This window comes from Platalea leucorodia (assembly GCF_965183815.1).
Source record: "Platalea leucorodia genome assembly, chromosome: 1".
Taxonomy (NCBI): Eukaryota; Metazoa; Chordata; class Aves; order Pelecaniformes; family Threskiornithidae; genus Platalea; species Platalea leucorodia.
This window is the reverse complement of record NC_138823.1, coordinates 67,941,863-67,962,277: the sequence shown is the minus strand read 5'-3', so window position 1 is coordinate 67,962,277 and position 20,415 is coordinate 67,941,863. Positions and strand designations below refer to the sequence as shown.

Genomic DNA, 20,415 nt, shown 5'->3' with positions numbered 1-20,415 from the left:
AAAAGAGTAAAAAGAGCACAGGATGGGTGATCAAGGAGATGCTATAAAAATGCAGCAGACTCCTCCCGTACCGTGGCATGACTCCTCTGCTCAGAGGCGTGCTTCTAACAAAAGCCCAGAGACTTAATCAAAAAATGCAATAGCATAGAATAAAAGACACACAAAATGTAAAGTGCTTGATGAAGGGAGGGAATGCACCTGCATTTTGGCAGCGTTCTTATTAGAGATTAAAGCCCAGCACCAGAATAGTTTCTAGTGATGGAAAGTTAAGTCAGGCGGGAGGAAAATGAGTGCTTCCAGAAGAGAAGCCCATTCTTCTCTCCAAACAGCTGCCCACCAGGCAAAGCGGCACACGGGTCCCCGTGCAGGCGCAGGTCTGGGGGAGCTGCTAAGAGCCCACCACAGCTTAGTGCTCCCCTCAGGAAGCGCTAGCAGAGCTGAAGCAAGTTTGCCTTTCTCTGCCCCCTGACTTAAAAGGAGGCAAGGAACAGGATTTCCGCGCTGCGGGCAGAAGATTAAATCTCAGTCTTGTTAACTTGAGGAAAGACTGAAGGAGGAAGAAAAGCCAGAAACTCCTGTGATCCCCGTTTCTTAACTAGTTAAAAAACAAACAAACAAACAAACAAACAAACACAACAACAACAAAAAAACCACCACACACAAAACCTCTCAATTCACGCCAAACATCCATTTCTGAGGCGAGAGAGTAGTTTTGGCTTTCATTGTATGACAGACCAACATATGCCAGCCTGTTTTAACCTGTCAGACACTGTATTATCAAACACTTCCTCTTTGTTCAAGCTTTTTATTCCGCTGATGCTTTGAAGCAGTGGTAAAGTTGAATCAGAAATAGGTTCTAATTGTTCTGTTTCTGGGATTTTTAAAGCTAGCTAGTTAAGCTAGCACAATTCTGTTACTTAGACAACTTTTATGTAATCAATAACGTTCACCTTCCCTGAAAATGCAGAATTTATTTATTTTGCCGTTGTGTTTTTCATCCTTCTCCTTCCTTCAGTTACTTTCAGGGTGGTTAAAATATTAAGACTGTAAGCTCAAACTACATACGTACGTATACACTTAATTATCCTTAACATGCTGCTTTCCTATACATGCTGTCAAAGAAATTTTGCTATTTTGGATTTCTCGGCTTTAGTTGTTGCAAAGAATATAACTGTTTTGCAAGCACAGGTTTGTGTGCAATCACACTGAACTAGAAGTAGTCAGCTCTCCCACTCAGCGCATTTCCCAAAGCAAATCAACACTTTACTTCAGGAAGCTGTTGTAGTAAATGACTGTTCGTCCCAGCCTGTAGCACTCCTCCCCTTGATACCAAACAGACTTTAATACACCACTGCCATTTCAGGCAGCAGAAGTGGGATATAGCACTACTTTTAAAGTCTTTTTGATGGAATTCACGTATATTAGAGTTATGCTTTTACAATCTAATAGCTGTACTTTTGTTGGTGATTTAAGAAATCGGTGAAAAGCAACTCGCATCAGAAGGGATGAAACAGGCAAAAACATTTGGTGCAAACACTTAAAACGGGATTTCACAAGAATTTGTTTGGAGTAGAAACCAACTGGAATAAGACACAAAAGAATCAACAAGCTATTGAGAGAAGAACCACCACAAAAAAGATGGAGGGGACTCATCTGCCACTCCGTGTAAACTAGGTGGATGCAGAAGAGATGAGCTTCTACCAATATAAACACATCCTACCCATTACATGTCTTCTTGTTTTACACTGCTCACTGTGCTTTGCATCCACTGATTTTGATTGTGCCGAAATAAAAACCACTGTCGTTTTATTTCTTTAAACCAACAAAACCACTGAAGTAAAAAAAAAAGTTACATATAATTACATACAGTAAATAAATTTACTAAAAACAAAACACCAAAACAACCACCCTAACCCCCCAGACAACACTCCTTTAATAGATTTGGCACTTTCACCATGTTTTACTAAGTACAACTTTCCACAGTGCCATACGCAATGCTAAATCCTAAGTGGAAAAAAAACCTTACAGTGTTCATTTCTATCAGGGGGAGAAGGGAGGGAGGGACATAACAACAAAGCACACCAATAAAAATACCTAGTCTATATCAAACGTACCTCTCCATTAGGGAATTCAATAGAAAAAACCTACCACTTATAATTTAACACCAAGCTCTCTTCCTGGCAACCAGGATTACAGGTTTATGCTGAATACAATCTTATGTTCAAATACGGAGATAAGCAGCATTATCCCAAAACCCAACAGAATCCCAGCATTCTGTAGCAGGAAGTATCCCCAGCGGCTACATCCATGATCACTGGCGTCATTGTGGAGCATTTCAGGCACCTAAACAGACGTGAAAGTGTTAAATGCCTTCAAAATAAAGTTACTTCAAACACAGTTCTTCAACCAGGAGGCACGAGGTAGCTGAGTCTTACTCCTCCAGTCTTTCCCGTTGACTGCATTAATACTACTCCTTGAATTAGGTGCCACTCAACACGAACAACATTATCAGAGTCTACTTTCATATTTAGAGACAGAGAGAATCTGTAATGCTCTAATTACTGTTTTCATGATAATTATGCTGATGTCTTAAGGCAGCCATTTACTCAGGATATGATTACTTACCAACTGATTTAATCAAGCCACACCAAGAATTTTATTCTTAAGAAGGTAATTAAGCTTTCACAAACATCCACCAAATACTTTGTACTTCTGTACAAACATACTTCTGAGGTACAGTAGAGGTTTTAATACAATCGTGTCTTCAGCCCAAGCAGCAGCAATGATTTAATGCAAAAGCCGAAGCGTATTTGGTGGTGCCGACAGTGTGCAACTCGCAGTCTTCCTGGCTATCTGCTATACTAGCCACTGTCAGAAGCAAATGCTTTCACTCTACTTCTGCTGTTAGCTGCCTCTGTTTAACAACTAAGGGAGAAACAATCTCCGTTCCTACAGTAATCTAAATAAAAGCACTCTTCCACCTGAACATTTAACTGAGCACTTACACTGCGTACTCATCAGCACCTTCAAATGCAGAAAAAGTTAATTGAGGGAGAAAAGATGGAAGACTTTATTTTGAGATAAAAATATAATGAGCATTAATTCTTAAACTATGTTATATAAACTTCAAGTAGGCCTAGCCACTTACCATATCCACAAGAGCCACATACATGAACAAGCCAGCAGTAAGTGCAAATATCCACATTGAAACGTTGTCGGCATAATGACCGATAAGAATCCCAGTTGCCATTCCAAGATAGGCCAGCATAGCTGACAGAGCATTATAAAGTACAGCTTGCTTGACAGTCATGCCAGCTTTCAGAAGTACAGCAAAATCTCCTACAACAGGGAAAAAAAAACAAAACAAAATCTTCATCCTCAGGTAACTGCTGCAGTATTCATGAGTTCTCCTCTTATTTACTTCGATTACTAAGCTATTTTTATGCTGTTGTCTGCCTTATTTTTTTCCTTCATAAAATCAGAAATCACTGGGGGACAGAAAATTAAAAAGCGCACATGAAGAACAACACAGCAGCAAACATTGTAAGTTTATAGACTTAAAGTCTTAGGATTTGGGGAAGAAGCAGCTTTTAGCGTAGTTTGCATTTAAAACAATACTGTAAAATACTGCTGTACCTGATACGCATGAGCATTCTAAAGAAGTTTCTAAAATAAAATATTCCCACTTAATTGCATAAAGCAATGGTGATGTTTCCATTTATTATTCTGTAACTGCTCTTTGTACTTTAAGTCTAGCTCTTTCATAAATTTAGAAATAATGTCTTTATTAATTTCTGTGAATGATCCTTAACATCTTATTTTCACTTGAAGGAATGACAGACTACCAGCCAGAAACAGGTTTTCCATAATTCAGAATAGAAATTTTTTTGTTTAGATAAAATTAGATCCGAAACAGAGTAAAATAATATAAGCTTATTATTTGGAAACAAAATGGATTCTATACAAAAATGTAAGTTATCTCCAGTTAAAGTAAACAAAAGCAATCTTCAAAGTAATTTGTTACAACAGCTTTTCCCACAAGATATTGCAATTAAGATGAACTGGTATGTTATAAACACTGTTAAGCATTAACAACAGAATGATCCAGTTTTATCCCCAGCTAACTTCAGCTGCTCCCATTTGTTTCAGTATTCCTATGCCAATTCATGTCCTCCATGAAAGAAGGTATTTCTATCAAGTTTTCTGGTCTGATTAAAGAAGCATGATTTAAACTTTAGAAGATTTTTCTTGCTTCCAAAACCAACAGAACATTTGAATCTAAAATTATCAGATTCATAACATGAATTCATTTTGTATATTTGCACTAACAATATTTAGTACACGTAACTAATACAAGTTCCACAATTCCCGTGGAATTTATATTAAGATGAACAAGACTCAATTCCTCCCATGTCATAAAACCAGGTACATTTTCTCCAGAGTAATGTATTTCTGTATAACATTATTGTACAGACAAATATATCAAACTGTTTAATAAATGGTTCAATGTATACACATACTGGTTTACAAGCTCCATTAAATGAAATTGAACCTTCAAATTTCTAGGGAATTAAACCTTAAAAAAGTGCAAGCAAACTGTTCTGTCCTCATTCTGTACACCAGGTATGACTGTGGCCGTGACAGCTAAGAAAGAAAATACCAGTTGCACATTCAAAATTATTCGACAATTGGAAAAAATCAGCTTTGTTCCGAGTTAACCAAAGCAGCTACGTCCTGTTCTCATGAGCTGCCCTGCAAAAGGGCCAAATACTAAACTTACAATGTAAGACACATGCATTCCCATGAGAAATTACGGTCATGAATTTAAATCGCTTGAGCTTGAAAGACAAACTATTTCTAGGAAATATTTCCAAGTAGTTCCAAGTTGGATTCAGAGATACAGCAGTTCTTTGCAAGACTTAATGAAAAAGCAGCAAATTTTATGTGGAAAGGAGTTCAACTAATTGTGACCTTCTTTTTAACAGCACAAACACAAGAATAATGTTAGACAGAGATGCGAGAAAAGCAAATTCTGACATGCATTCTCCTGTAATTCACAATTTATGTTGCTAAGGAGAATAAAAACTACAACTGAACTATACAGAACAAGTTGTAAGTAACTGCTAGAGACACTGAGTTTTAAACACAGTAGCTGAAATAATTAGATTTTTAAAAGGAAGATTTATTCAATTAAGAAATAAAAACTCTTTAAATAAGTTAAAAGTATTCTTGAGGAGAAAATCTGACACAGATGAAGTTTTCTGATCAAACTTTACTGTGCCACAGAACAAAATCACTTCTAATTTTCCACAGTGCACCTATAAGTATCTATACCTGCAGCATATGGAAATTCTGGGGTCTTACCTAGCTCATGAGGTAATTCATGGCAAAATACAGCCACAGAAGTACTTAAACCACTAGATAACCCCTCAGTAAAGGCTGCTCCTATGAAGAAACAGGAAAAAAAAAAATAAAAACATTACTGCATATTCAAACATCAAGTGCAGAAGCATTGTCGCACACGCGTGTATCAGATTAGGACATATTAATTTCACTCAAATTCTTCTTGTGCTTAGAAGCATTTAAACTTTAACTGAACAGTTGTTTATGATTCGTAAGTTTCAAAATCAGAAGCAACATAGAATCCTCCAATTAGTTAAAGCAAACCGAATTTCAGTCTTATTTCTGAACTAAGCCCAATACCTTTCAACAACACAACCTTCCCAAAAAATGCAATAAATTGAAATACTGTCAGAAAAGACACTTTTTTTTTTTAAAGATACAAAGGGAAGAAAGCAGCTCAACTGCCTCTGAGAGTCAGGCACTGGAAAAAGGGAAGCCAGCAGTGAAATCAGCAGTGACAGATTGTGAATTCTAGGCAGCCTGCACGTAAGTGAACCATCATACTTTAAATGGAGGAAAAAACCCACAAACACCTCTTGAACTACTCCAGCGGTCCTCATCTTTCTTGTTTTCTCCGCTCCTTCTGTTGCTTGCTATTTTTCTTATTTGACAGCAGCTCAGGAGGAAGCAGGACACAGCAGGGCTGAAGAGCTGAACCACAGCTCACACACAGCACGGGAGGCCCCCGGCTGCATGGAGAGCCTCACCAACGAGTGCAGCAGAACCACGTCCAGCTTCCTCTTCAGCTGCTACACTGAGCAAACAAGGTGCTGCCAATAAGCATGGAAGAGGCACGAGGCCATGTTGCAGTAGTTGGCATGCAAGGGACCCAGGAGTACTGCACGCAGAGGAAGAGCTACAATGGCGTTGAGGCCACAGGAGACAATCCCCTCTCTCCCCTGGGGTCACCACCCCTAGTACTCCAGCAGCCTCCACCCAGATGCAATTCCTGAGGGCAGGTCTTCATCTGCAAGAAATGACTGATGCTCCTCCTTGCAGTGACAACAGCAGCAGCTTTACCTCTGGGATGCGTGCTGTGGCACCCAGTGGAGGAGATGCAAGAAGTAGTGAACAGACATCTTTGGATGAGGGATAATGATCAGGGGATTGAGAGGGTCTTCAGAAGAGGTCCTACAGAGGCAACAGCCCAAGCCCCTTCAGACTAAAGAGGAAGGCAGGACCAAAGCAGCACTGGAACGGGAAACATGAAGTCCCAGATAGGTAAAATTTGAAAATAGTGAAGCCTGGCAACAGGAAGAACCCTCCATCCCCACTTGCAGCTGCTGATCTAAAGAACGTGGTCATGACCCTGGCAGCAGTGAGAAGATAAATGAGTTCTGCCTAGCCCAGAATGTTTGTTTAGCACATCACATTAGGGGCAGCAATACAAAAAGAAAAGAAAGATTTTTAGTGATAGGAGAGTCCCTCCCATGCAGGATAGCAGGCAGAGGCAGACCTGCCAACCAGAGCTACTGCCCAGGGAAGTCCATTGCTTGCCTGGAGCCTGCCTTGATATGATGCTGTGGAGACACCACCAAAGCTTATTTGGCCTGTCATGGATAGATACAGACTGCCTAGAAAAGACAAACACAAGTCACTTTTTTTTTTTGCCTATCTACATAAAGGAGTTCCTTGACTGTGCAGAGCTCCAGTATAAAACTACATGTGAATGCAGTTCCTTGTGCCTATTGAGCCTCTTCGTCAAGATCACAGTAACACTAGGAATATGGTTACAAACCACCTAACCAAAAAAAGGTGTTGGATAAGGCTACCTATGAACAACCACACAAGACATCAGCATTCACATGAGAATTTTCAGCTGTGAAGATAACAGCACTGGGCACACAATCCAGGATGATCCTTAATTACATTGGCGATGGTTTCCCGATACAAATGATAGATGAGCCAGCCAGGATTAGAGTTCTACTTGACCCGCTGATCACAGATGAGGAAGAACTGATGGCAAATACAGCAAAAAATGGCATCTTGAGCTCCAGTGAGCATGAGGTAACCGAGTTCAGGATATGGAAAGAGGCTGGGAAAAGACACAGCAAAATGAGGACTCTAGATTTTAATGAAGCAGACTGACTTATTTAAGGAATTGAAGGGTAGAATACCCTGGGAATCAGTCAAAGGGGAAAAAGTGCGCAGAAGAGGTGGCTGATTTGTAAAGCGCACTTCAGAGAGCGCACAAGTGAACTGCCCTGTTTGTGCAGGAACACTAGGACTTCCAACAGAAGACGTGCCCAGCTAAGCAGAGTGTATCTTCATGAATTAAGACTCAAAAAGGAAGCACACGAGAAATAGAAACAAAGATCGGCAATAAGGAAGATTAAAGCAGCGGAACAAAAAGGAGGAAGACCAAAGCCCATCTGGAGCTAAGACTAACAAGACACCAAGGACAACAAGAAACAGTTCTACAGGAATGCTAGCTGAGAAACAAAGTTCAGGAAAAATTTGGGTTTGTTGATGGATGAGGAAGGGAACCAAGCAGTAGACATAAAGAGGCTGAAGCACCAGCACCGCCTTCATCAACAAAGCCAGATCCCAGAACCATTCCAAAAGAAAGGGACAGCGAACAGCAGAGAAGCAACAGTTTAGAGATACCTCGAAAAAACTGGAAACGCTCAAATGCATCCCGGGATGGGACTCACCCAAGGGTGCTGACAGAGTTGACTGATTTGAGTGCAAGGCCGCAGTCTATCATGAATGGAAAACCATGGCTATAGAAGGCCCCAGTGGAACCTCTGGGAAAAGGAGAACATTATTCCCATCTTTAAGAAAGGCAAAGAACAGGACTCAGGGAACAGTCAGCCTCACCTCAGTTCCTGGAAAGATCATGCTGAATATCCTCTTCAAATCCCTCTCCAAATGCATGACCCAGCTTGAGGAAATAACTGACTACAGAGATGGCGACAGCAGCGAATAAAACAGAACTTGACTTTAGTAGGATTTCTGACACTATCTCCTACAGCAGTCTCATCTGGGAGCAGAGGAAATACGGGCTTGACAGTTAGATGATTGCACATTGGCTGGACTGCTGGGCTAACAGGGCTTGATGGCTGGCTAGTAACAAGTAGAGTTCGCTAGGACAAATACTGTGACCAATTTTCTCCAGTAGCTTCACTACTGACCTGGATGAAACAGACTGCACCATCAGCAAACTTGCAGATGACACTAAGTTGAGGGGCAGGGTAAGGGCTGAGTTGACACATCGAGCACTAAAGCTTTAGACAAGGCAGACCATCATAAACTTGAAGACTAGGCCAACAGAAATCTTAACAAAGTTCAAAGAGGAAAAGTAAGAAGTTCTACACATGGGGCAGAATAACCTCATGCATTAGTACAAGGTAGGAACTGACTGGCTGAAATAGCAGCCTTCCCGAAAAGGACATAAGGATTATGATGGACAAATTGAATATGAGCCAACAGTGTGCTCTCATTGCAAGTACAGTGAACCACAAACTGTGTAGTCTTGGGAGAAGCAAGGCCAGCAGACTAAGTTCTTATCCCCTTCTGCTAAGCAATGGTGAGGCTGTTCCTGGGATTCTCTGTGCACTTTGGGGTGTCACAGTTCAAGGTGGATATGAATACTGTCCAACAGAGGCTGACAAGATGATCAGAGGTCTACAGCATAAGGCCTAAAAGCTTGAGGAAGCTAGGTATATTTAACCTCCCTCTCCACCAGACTAAGGGGTGGTTTAACAGCAGCTTGTAAGTACCTTTAGTGCAGTCACAAATATGAAGGAGCCTAACTCTTCAAAGTAGTGACAGATGACGTAACGGGGAGAGGCTGCAAATCACAATTTGGGAGCTTTGGGCTGGACATAAATAAAACTTCCCTTATTAAGAGACAGTGGTGCAACACTAGAAGAGGTCAGCCACAGACGTGGTACAATCTCCCCATCTGTGGAGGTTTTCATGGCTTGGCTGTGCAAAGCCATGACTGATCCAATCTAGTGTTCCCAAGAGCTGTTTCAAGCAGAGTTTGACTAGATGACTTCTAGAGGTCACCCATTTCTATGACTATTTGTGAAGTCCACTTCAGAGATGCACAGCATGCAAGACAACAGCTATTCTGACTTGAACCCTGAGCAGGAGTGTTTTCCACTGCACTCTAAAACATTCAGTCATAGGAGTCTACACAGTAATGTACAGGTAAGTGACAGGAGTTACTGCTGCTTGACTAGCAAAAGAGGTTATCAGCTATCACTATCAGTCTTCTCAAGGTATCAGTCTGTTTCCCCCACCTCCAAACATTGCTTTATAGTTCTGGAATCAGGCAGGATAGCTACAGTTATCTCCTACTATGACAGGAGAATTCATCAGCATTCAGTTGGGCTTCAGTTTCTGAGCAGGTAACTATCTTGTCCCATGCCTGCATCCTCAATAATCTACAAGTTCCTCTATGTTATTGTCTCTATACAATGTTTTCCCAGTCTTCTCACTTATTAGAGGAAAACTAAAAATACAAGAATCCAGCTTAATCACACACGGTAAATCTAATATTGGGACCACAAAGGCAAGCCAAACAAAACCTGACTGCTTTGCAAAGTACCTAGGTGGCTGATATGGCTGTATACTGTACAGATACATAGCAACCAAAGTACAAGCTTAAATAACAGGAATATCTAGTTTTATTTTTCACTGCTAAAAAGATGTCTCAAACCATTAACAAATTGAAGACTACATTAATATATCTGTTATTATCCCCTCTCGAGAAGCTGATTTAGTAGTGTCATGGTATCTTAAAATATACTTTTAAAACATCACTTGTCTCAAAGAGCTAAAGAAAAAAATATGCATGCAAGATTAGTGTGTTCATCATCAGTGTTCTGCATTTCAGTTATTTAGTTGAAACTACACAGGAAAGTTCAAATCACAGAAGATCGTTTTGTACAAATTAGGCAGATGCCACTGTTCCATGCTTTAATAGAAAAATATGCACTTTTAAATCTTATTCCTACATAATTAGCACACCAGATTTGAAGAAAAAAGTAACTGATGGAAGTTATGAATAACAAATCACATGAATGAACTTAAGTGAAGGTTTACTCTGGCTAAAGCTATCTTCACAGAAGCATTCACATCTTCATTTAAATACAGGTAACATGCTATACAAGTAGCATTGGCATTTTCACATCATCATCAAATCGATGTTTTTCCATAATACTTTTGAGCACATCCAGAACTGAAGAAAACCCACATTTCCATTAGCCTGAACAAGCTACACAGCAGGACTTCTAAAAGCTATTGCTCTCACTTGTTCAATAAACCTTTATTAACCTTCTTCATGCTTTTCCCTTCATAACTATATAAAGTCATAGCTCCTTCCCAAATCTCCCTAATGCTAAGAGGTAATTGATTCTGCATGTCATTTATATGCAAATCTTCCTCTTTCTACCACATTTTCACTACTGATCTGCTCGGAAATTTACATTCCATGCTTCAACTTTCATCAAAAAGTGAGATTAAATCAGAAGGTCTCTTTTCACATTATACTTTGAATTGACTGAATCTGAACAACTGCAAATACTGCTGTGAGAAAATAGTTATTTTATTGGGTTTTCTCCTCAAACAAGAATGAACTTGTTTCTACAATCTACAGAAAGACTGATGCCGCTGAACTGACCCCAGTATGCTATACAAGCTGGAAATCAATCCAATACCTGTAAAGATTAGTCTTAAATACTACAGTCAAGATTACGGAAGACTAGCATAAGAACTAAAGATTACTGATTTGACTTCACTTTCTGTAACTTACTTTAACCTTCTAAATTTAAAATACCTGTAGTCTAGCTCTCCTTCTAGAAAAAAAACAAGGGAGGTCCCAAACCTGACCTCCCAGCCAGAAGTCCAAAACATAATATTCAATCTGTTATTTTTGTGATAAAGAAATATTTTCACTGAAGCATTGTCAAAAAAGACTGAACAACTACAACACGTAAGGGAAAAATAGGAACATGAACAAAAAAGGAACAAAAAGATAAATGTTCTGTTTACATGTAAAAATAACTGTTTATACCAGTTTAAATTTAAAAAAAAAATAAAACCCACCAAACACAAAAAATGGACTATTACGCTCAACTTGAAAAACAAGATTTTGAGTGGAGTATGACTGGTGTTTAAGAAAATAAATTTTTTTAAAGTATTTTTCCAAGAAGAGAGACTGAGCCTGTTTTGAGACTGAGTACAGCACATGGAGCACCTGAAGGAATCTACTTATGCTACACTCCTTCAATTGATATAGACACTCTTAATCCAAAAATCTGCATAAAGACAACATATAGTGACTTCATTGGTATCTTCTCCATGAATCGTATTTCTGACAGGTAATAGCAAACTAATGTCCTATTAATTAATGCCTTACTCGCACATTCCTAGGATACAAAAAGCAGCACAGACGTTCTCTGGAAGGTTAGTACAAGCACCAGGAAGAACTGCAATGCTGCTCTTTAGTGGATGGTATGCAAAAGTGTAAAAACACCGTAGAGAACACAATGCCTTGCACCAAATTAATTTTATAGTAAAAATGAATCCATGCCTACCTCCCACAGCACAAAAATCACACATATATATTGCCTAATCCATTTGGGTGATCTTCAGGCTAAAGCAGACCGAAACCAGGGTCCCATCTCCCTACTCATGAGTGCTCTGGAGAAACTTACACGTGATGTGTAACCAGGGCCCAGTATAGGCAAAGCCAGATGTGCAAAGTATAGGACCTGACCTTGCTGCGTAACAAGTGAAGATGGAAGACAAAAAGAAATAAAGAAGCCAATAATACTAGTGGCCTGACTGAAGTGGAAAAAACACAGTTACTTTATACATGACCAAAAAGACAAGCTTGTCTTAAAAAAAAAAAAAAAAATTAAAAATTGCTGAGCACTTGCAGGCACTGAAATAGAGAGTCAGCTCTACATCCTAAATGTTGTTTTATAAGCCTAGCTTTAGTTTTGAAAAATGTTAGCTTTAACTTTGCTAAAAGTAGGAAATAAATCAAAGTTTATAGATTTCCTAAAGAAACATAGCTGTAAACACGTAATTTCTGTTTCATTTGTCACTGATCTCCAAGTTGTTAAACTGGAGATTTTTCTTATTCACTCAGAGCTGCTATCAGATAAAAGTTTAGGCTTCAAAAATCCACAACTAATTAGTTATGTTCCTAATAAAGAGATAAGCAACAGCAAGAAGACTTTGCTGTCCTCACATACAACAAAGCTGCGGCGTCTGAGCTAACACTTACCAATTGCTAGGCCATCACTAAAATTGTGTAGTCCATCTCCCATAATCACCATCCACGCCAGAGTTGCTATCCCCGCATCCTTCAGTTCTTCACGTGAGTAGCGCTGACTGTGACTGTGGGGATGATGGTTCTGATGATGATGGTGATGCAGAATATGATGGTAGTCATGGTGATGATGACTAAGATGATCTGTCTGTCCTAGAGTATCGTGTAAGTGAGAGTGACATTTGTTTCTACAGCCCCTGGACACATATTCATTGTCAACTTCCTCTTGATGAGAATGAGCTATCATCACTTCTTCTTCTTCTTGTACAGTTGGCTGCTGAGAAATGAAGGGCGATGGATCTTGAGAGTCTGTCCCTAGATAGCCCTCAGGCCCTGTTACAAAAACGCAGAGTGTAATATTATACATTTTTAAAATCACCTAGGAAGCAAAGATATGATAAACAAGTTGAATAAATGATGCAGTAAAGAAGTAACCAGTAAGTCTAGAAGTTCAGACTGATACCCCAGCTTCTTGTACCAGAAGTTTTTTTCCAAGGGTTTCCACCACTTATTTTTCTTTAATCAGATTTCTGAGATAATTCCCAATAGTTCAAAATAAGAAAAACTTTTAGTTTCTGTCCCCTACTACTGAAACAGCCCTTACATTATGGCCACAAACACCTCTTAAAAGGTAAAAAAGCATGAAGGCTGTTCGTTCAATTGCTTCAGAAAGACAAAGTGTCTGGAAAGCACATGCCATTTATTCATCTTAGGGCTGAAGAGTAAGAATGCAGAAGAGAATTATGTTATAGATAGTTTTGTAAACTCCTGTATTTCATATAAATACAGGAGCTTAAGTTTGAGCACTTGAAAACTAAACAGTCAAAAATAAAGTCATCAACACAGACCATGAAATGTCCTCATATAAATATCAGTGGCACACTAAGGTTAGTTATTTTAACTAACTCCTAAAACTGCTAAATTCTTCCCCTGCAATTAAATGAACAAATACACGGGGTTTTTTCTGCATTACCAACAACTCTTTCATTAGCTATAAAATTATTCTGAAAAACTGCACACCTCTTTTAGCTACAAGAGCTAAAAAGTATCTAGTGAGGTGTGTTTTGGTTTACGGCATGATCCTGGGGATACGTGATCATTTGCAGTCCAAATACTCCAAGTAACCTCTAGGATTTTAGATTATCAACCTTATAAATAAATACTCAAACTAACAAAATCCAGACTTAAGATATACAGAAAGCTAAATAATGGATCACACATATAACATCTAACAGTCTAAAGAGAAGTGTAGAAGCCAGTAGGTACAGCTGTATTTGCAACAGGCATAGCCAGAACAGCTTCACAGAATGACTTCAACCTCTGCTGTTAAATCCAGAATTAAAAGGCTAAAGGTTTCAAAACTGTGAATTCACTACTTCCAACTTATCGATCCTTTTTAAAGGAAAGCAGCAAATAGAGCTAGTCCTCTACATACCAATGCACAGACAGGTTTTGTTTTGAAAAGCATTCAAGTAGGTAGTGATCCAACCTACAGTAAGTAAGAAGCAGATCTGCCATCCATCCGTAAGAAGCAGAGCTGCCATCCACCAGATGTTTTTAAAACAGTGCTGCCACAAAACAACAACTGTGCAATATTACTGAGACTTACGATCATCTGTATCTAACTTTTCTTCATTTGCTGAAAACTTCTTACTTTCTCCATCATCTTCATTTTTTTTCTTATTCCAAAAGAAAATACTGTAGTTATGAATATTTTACTTATTTTTCAGGATATACATGAGCAACATTATATTCACAACATTTATACAGCCTGCACAGAAAGAGGACAACATGGAAGCCACATAAAGAGTGCAGAAGAGGAACACTAGAAACTGAGCTAAGTACAATAAGACAACAAAGGTTCCTCAGGCTCTGGGGGCGGGGGGGATGGAACAAAAACCAAGACCCCACATGCATAAATACCCCACATTTTTGCACAAGGAATAAACAGAGGGGATCATCTGAGAAGCGAAACACATCAAACACTGAATAAAAAAGTTATTCCACTAATTCTTTTCCATTATAATGTCAGTATAATGTTTTTTTCTAGTGTACTGATGGAAAACCCAAGTAAAATCTCTAATCATTGCTCACTAATATCTGTATCACAGCAATATATGATCAGTGACTCAGTATCTAGAAGGGCTAACAGGAAATCTATTCCCAGCAGCTGAGAGGAGGACACAGAAAATACTTGCTTTGCTTGGAACTCTTCGTGTCCTCTCTTGGCAAATAAATTTAACTAGAGATAGGGAAAGCGATCCTGTCGCTCACGGTTAGTTTAGCTTCAGTGTAAACCACACCAACACAACCTCTCGTGACCAAAGTCAAAGAGCTTACATGGCATCTGCTCTGAGACTGCTGCCTTAATGACGAATTTAACAATAAAACTAAACAGATTATCGGTCATTGTGGTAGCCTAGAAATTAGCTATTTTAAGCTAAGTAATTAGTAGTATACTCATTTTCTTCAAGCAAAGCTTAAGCTGTCATCAGCTTTTACTGTATCTTTTTTACTGAGTCAACTGTACACCATTGTTTATCCCTGGCTACGCTAGTCTTTAAAGAACTCAGTCACCAGTAATTGGCAAGTTGCCAACATTTATGACCTGCCAAAATTCAGTTATTATTTACCTTCCACATAAAAAAACAGCACAGCAATCTGAAAGCTGTATTGCTGTTCTTTTTGAGGGGAGAGAAGGGAAAGAAACGAGCAGCTTGGCAGACTGTATTTCCAAATGGAACGCTATCTAATGAAGTCACTGTCTACAGTGTAGGTGGATGCTTATTTATGTAAGCACTTACTGCCACCCTTATGCATTTTGTGCAAGTGCCCCCCGCAACAGGAGTACAATAACTGTATGAGGCCATCTTATTTCAGCCAGTGTGAGAACTAAAACAATCATCATAAAAACAGTTCAGGTAGTTATATAATCGCCTTGAGATGTCAGAAGGAAGTCAATAATGAACAGCAACTTCTTACATCACTCTGTTAAAACAAAGGGTGCAATTGGATGTTCGCTTATTAAACAATTCACTGTGGCGTCAAGCCTGTACTATATGTCTGGTTAAGGGAAGAGCTCTGAGCTATTTCATAAGAGGACCACACAAAAAAGTTATGAAGTTTAAAAGTATACGTGTCGCTAATATAAATGAAATTATAACACTAATCAAATCAGCAACCACTATTAAATCCACACACATATGTGATACTCATAGAAGTTTTTTTATAAGTGTATTCAGAAATGATCATGCAACACAATATAGCTTCAAAATAATAGTTTCTCTACCTTTTTCTTCTTGTCTTTAAACTGCTTTATTAAAGTGATCAAATGCTCCACTAGAAACATGAAATACAAGCCTCCAAGTGCTGTAAGTCCCTTCCACGTAGAATCCAGGTAAGCACTCTCCTCTATACTTTGAAAAACAAGATGTTTGAACATAGAGCCTTTGTTTTGTTCAAGCAGAGGTTTTTCGTGGTGATGGTGATGGTTTCCATGAGACTAAGGGGAGAACCAAATGGGGAAAGTCATTATATTCAAAAGAACTGGTACCATAAGAAACATAGAAAGTATTCTTCACATTCTTTTCCTCAAGTCTGGAGTCCAGACTTGACAATTTTCATGGGGTAAATGCTCTGGATACAAACTCAAACAATTACGAAGAAATCTGTTGACAGGAAGAAACGTCGCAAGGACTGAGAGTAGGCCTGGTATTCACCCTCTCACTGAAGCTACATGCATACTGCTCAATACAAGATGTACAACTGCCCCCACAAAGACTCCTGACATCGTCAAGGAAACCGCATTTTAAGTAGTAGTCACAGCCAGCACACCAACTACTTCCCCATCTAAGACAGCTCACAGATGTCACACACCTTTTTCTACAAGGAACTTAGCAGTAATTTCCTTCTCTAAAAGAAGTCTGGCATTCTTCCCCTCCTCACTAGCTACTGATATCTTCAGAATCAAAAAACTTCTAGGACACCTCACACACATTTCGATTTACATAACCTCACATAACAAATTCAAAATTAACTGAAAGGAAAACGAAGAACCCGATGAATTACAGGCAGGGCTCAGAAACCACCACAGGATCTGCAGTTCTTTTTATCCATCTTATCTGAAAGCTGCAAGTTACTGGGGGGGGGGGGGGGGGGAGGGGGGGGGGGAGGGCGCAGAGCAGGGCGGGGGGGAATGTCTGTTTAAGAGCTTCAAGAAAGGTAGAAATTGAGCAATCATATTCCAATTTCATTGTCCATACTACATAACAGCAATATGTAACTCCAAAGGCCATATCAAGTAATGTTTTCCCGGGACTTCAGAAATGCTTAATTCTGATCAAAAAATTACAATGGATAAGCAATCAACATAAGTGGCTGATAACAGAAAGTAGTGGATTATCTATTCCACATGTAAAGTGTACAGTGAGTGATTTCCGCTATCTCTAAAGTTCACTAAACTGAAAAAAGAATATAAAGAGGCAGCATTGCAATAAGTGACTAAAAACATTTCAACAAAATTCTTGCACGCAAGGAACAATGAGTGATTTGGCAATACATAGGACTAATAGGAAATAGATTGAGGGACAATGGTGTGAAGTTCTTACACTGTAAGGACTGTGAAATGAATAATACAAACAGTTCCAAATGGGAAACCTTTCCATCAAATAATCTACTTTACCAGGTTGATAAACGACTCACCAAATAGGTATTAATTAAGAGGGATTAAAATTATCACTAAGAAGTACAGACAGGTGTCAAATTCTCTGCTTTGACATAGTGAATGAAACAGTAATTAATACTTACATGTGGAAGGAGATGTAAGAAAGCATCTCCACTCAAAGTCCCCACAGCCAATGCCACAAGAAAGCTTAGAAGAAATTTGAAAAATACGCGATTCATCAGCGGTACCAATATAACACCCAATAAGGAAAGAAAACTGATGACAGAGATGGATATAAAGCCGCCAATCCAAGCTGGTAAAAAAAAAAAAGAAAAAAGTAACAAGAATAAGTAACAGTTGCATGAGATTTTGTTCAGTCAACAGTCATGTTATGAAACACTCCTGATCATTCAGTTAATCAGATGTTAACAAATAGTAGGCCTCAAAGATTTCCCTCTAGACATGGTCAAGTGCCAAAAGAAAATTACAAACTTCTTTCAATTTTGAAATACGTTTCTCAAATTTATAACCAACATAAATGGGTTTCCAGTAAGCTTTTATTCCATTTTAAAAAAAAAACAGCCTACCTATTTGCAGAGAGTAACTTTTTGGAGGAGTTTCAGCTTTTTCACTAGTTGCATGGACTATGCAGTATTTGCCATCGATTTGATTAATAAGAGCTGGACAGAGGTAACTAAATTCTGTAGCTGTCAACAATACTTGAGTGCCTATTCCATGAGACTGCATCAGTTTTGATGCACTGGAGCACTGTGGAAAGACACGTGTGAAAGATTAACCAGAATCAAAATACCATGATATATCTCAAGATGACTGGACATCCCATTTTAATTGAAATGCAGTGGCACCACGTGAAAACAGCTGTATCAACAGGAATTAAAAACTGGTAACAAACCAATTTAGTAGGAACTGTACCTCCACGCTGCTTCTGGCCCAGAAAACTAGTTTGGGACTCCTGGTAAATGATGCATAATTATCACTCATTCTCAGCACAGGGGGGTCAGATGCTTTGCTGTGCAAATAGAAAAAGCCTAACACTTTTCACTCAGTTTTAGAGGCCATATAAGGAAGTAGTAACAAGGTTAAATACCTTTTTATAGAAGTGATTACTATGGAAAGTCTTGTACAGAACAAGTTCTGCATGCGCTTCCTCCAGTAAGGAGTTCCCCACTGTATGACCCACAGTCTTGCTGCATTTAAACAACAGTAGTACTTCTGCTCCGACTGTGCAGAACACTGTAACAACTTGTGAATTCAGCACCTACGATCATACACTACACAACGCCCACTCTGAATCGCCTGGCATGGCTGCATACATTAAGACCGCAGAGAGGCACTTGCTTTTTAAAGCCTTTAATGGAGAAGGATCTGATTGTGTAAGAAAACTGTCTACAGCACAACTATACGCTTTACCAGCGCTACTTTTTACTATTTTAAAGTAATAGATAATGTTTTACAGCCACCTTTTCTACAGTTGGCCTCTACATACAATCTTAAAGAAAATGGGGAGGGAGTAGGTTGAGGGAGGAAGGTGCCAGTTACTTCCCTGCAGTTCTACACTATCCACCATAGCCTTATCTAACACTTATGAGGCAGCTTTGATAAGAATGACAGTATTTTAACTGGATTTTTTTTACTTTCACCACATCATTAGGAAAACAAGACAGATTCTGGCTTTAAGGCAGAACAGCAAGTTTTAAATTCAAAGTGTTATTCATTTTTAGTAATAATTAAAAATAATATATAAATAATAAATATATAAACCCAAGTGTATGTTTATACTTAATGTAAGTACTTATTTCTTTTTAGGAAAACCTAAAAAAATAAAAATAAACTAGATTGCATCTATATTTTCCTCTGAGCTTGTGAACATAACACAACATTCCTTCAAAATGTTTGTTTGTGTATGTTTTGCTACGAGTAGTTACACCACAAAGCTTGTACCCAGCTAAATTATAAGCGCCTAACAAATAAGCCATAACAACATTCCCAGTGGATCTGGATTCCCAAGAATACAACAGAATCAGTCTCACCTCTTGGGTATTTTGGTTTTTCAGTTTAGAATACAGGTAACTTCCTCTTTCCAATTCCTTCGGAGAATTATGAGATTCATTTGCTTTGCTGTTAGCAAGCCAGCTGGCGTTGCTGCCACCTGTGACGTTAACAGCATTAGAGCTGGTCAGACCTAAACGAGCAACCGGCTTAACTTCTCCAGGTTGCACATTTTGTAATTCAGAGTGGCCATCTGTGGGAGCAGTGATGATAGATGCTGTTATTTCATTAACAGTGTTCTTGCTGCGTACAAAGTTCTGCTGCTGTTCTACATTCTCTACTTTATGAGGTTCCTTTGAGTGACTGTTCCTGTGGTCTTTGTTAGCATCAGATTCATGGTTTGGACAAATGGCCTTCTCGGAGTTTTTACTCAATGAAACATGATTATGATGAAGATGATGATCGTGATCATGATCATGGTCTATTTTAATCCTTTTCATTTTATCTATACCTATGTTCTGGAGCAGTTTTCTAAACCCTTCAATCGACAGAGAGTTGTTTTCTCCATAACGATGAAAAAGTTCTTGAAGGTGAAACTTCTGTATTAATCCTGCCAAGTCAATATTAATGCCAGATGCCTTTTCTGGAAAAGTTCTCTCTGACGTATGCACAACAGTAGCCGTCTCCACTCCATGATGATAACTTTCACACAGTAGTATGGAAAACGATACAAGGAAAGTGACCGATACTGTACTCTCCATTGCAGTTTCTTTTTAGCATTGGGGAAAAAAAAAAAAAATCTAGAAAAAGAAGAAAAATTTAACCGTTTGCATAAAACTGATCACATCTTCCTCTGTAGTAGATGTTCATAATTTGCTTAAACAAAAGAAACCCACGACAAACCGAACCAAACCCTGCTCAAAGTATCAATGCCATAAGAGAAGAGCCATTTAACTTCCTTACACGTTCAGCATTTTTCCCAGATGCGTGGCCTCAGGCAACAGGAGATGAAGCTGCATACCACACGGAGGTCGCTGGCCGTAAACAC

General features: G+C 38.9%; 1 protein-coding gene across 1 annotated transcript; it reads right to left on the bottom strand.

Moving 5' to 3' along the window:
* Positions 1-1,991: 1,991 nt before the first annotated feature.
* Positions 1,992-20,128, bottom strand: SLC39A6 (solute carrier family 39 member 6; the record flags this gene model as incomplete). Its single annotated transcript, XM_082307696.1, has 9 exons — positions 1,992-2,343; positions 3,149-3,339; positions 5,365-5,445; positions 12,650-13,027; positions 14,304-14,373; positions 15,984-16,196; positions 17,501-17,670; positions 17,945-18,125; positions 19,409-20,128. 9 exons carry the CDS (start codon positions 20,126-20,128, stop codon positions 2,191-2,193), a joined length of 2,157 nt encoding a protein of 718 aa, XP_082163822.1. The 3' UTR covers positions 1,992-2,190.
* Positions 20,129-20,415: the final 287 nt, after the last annotated feature.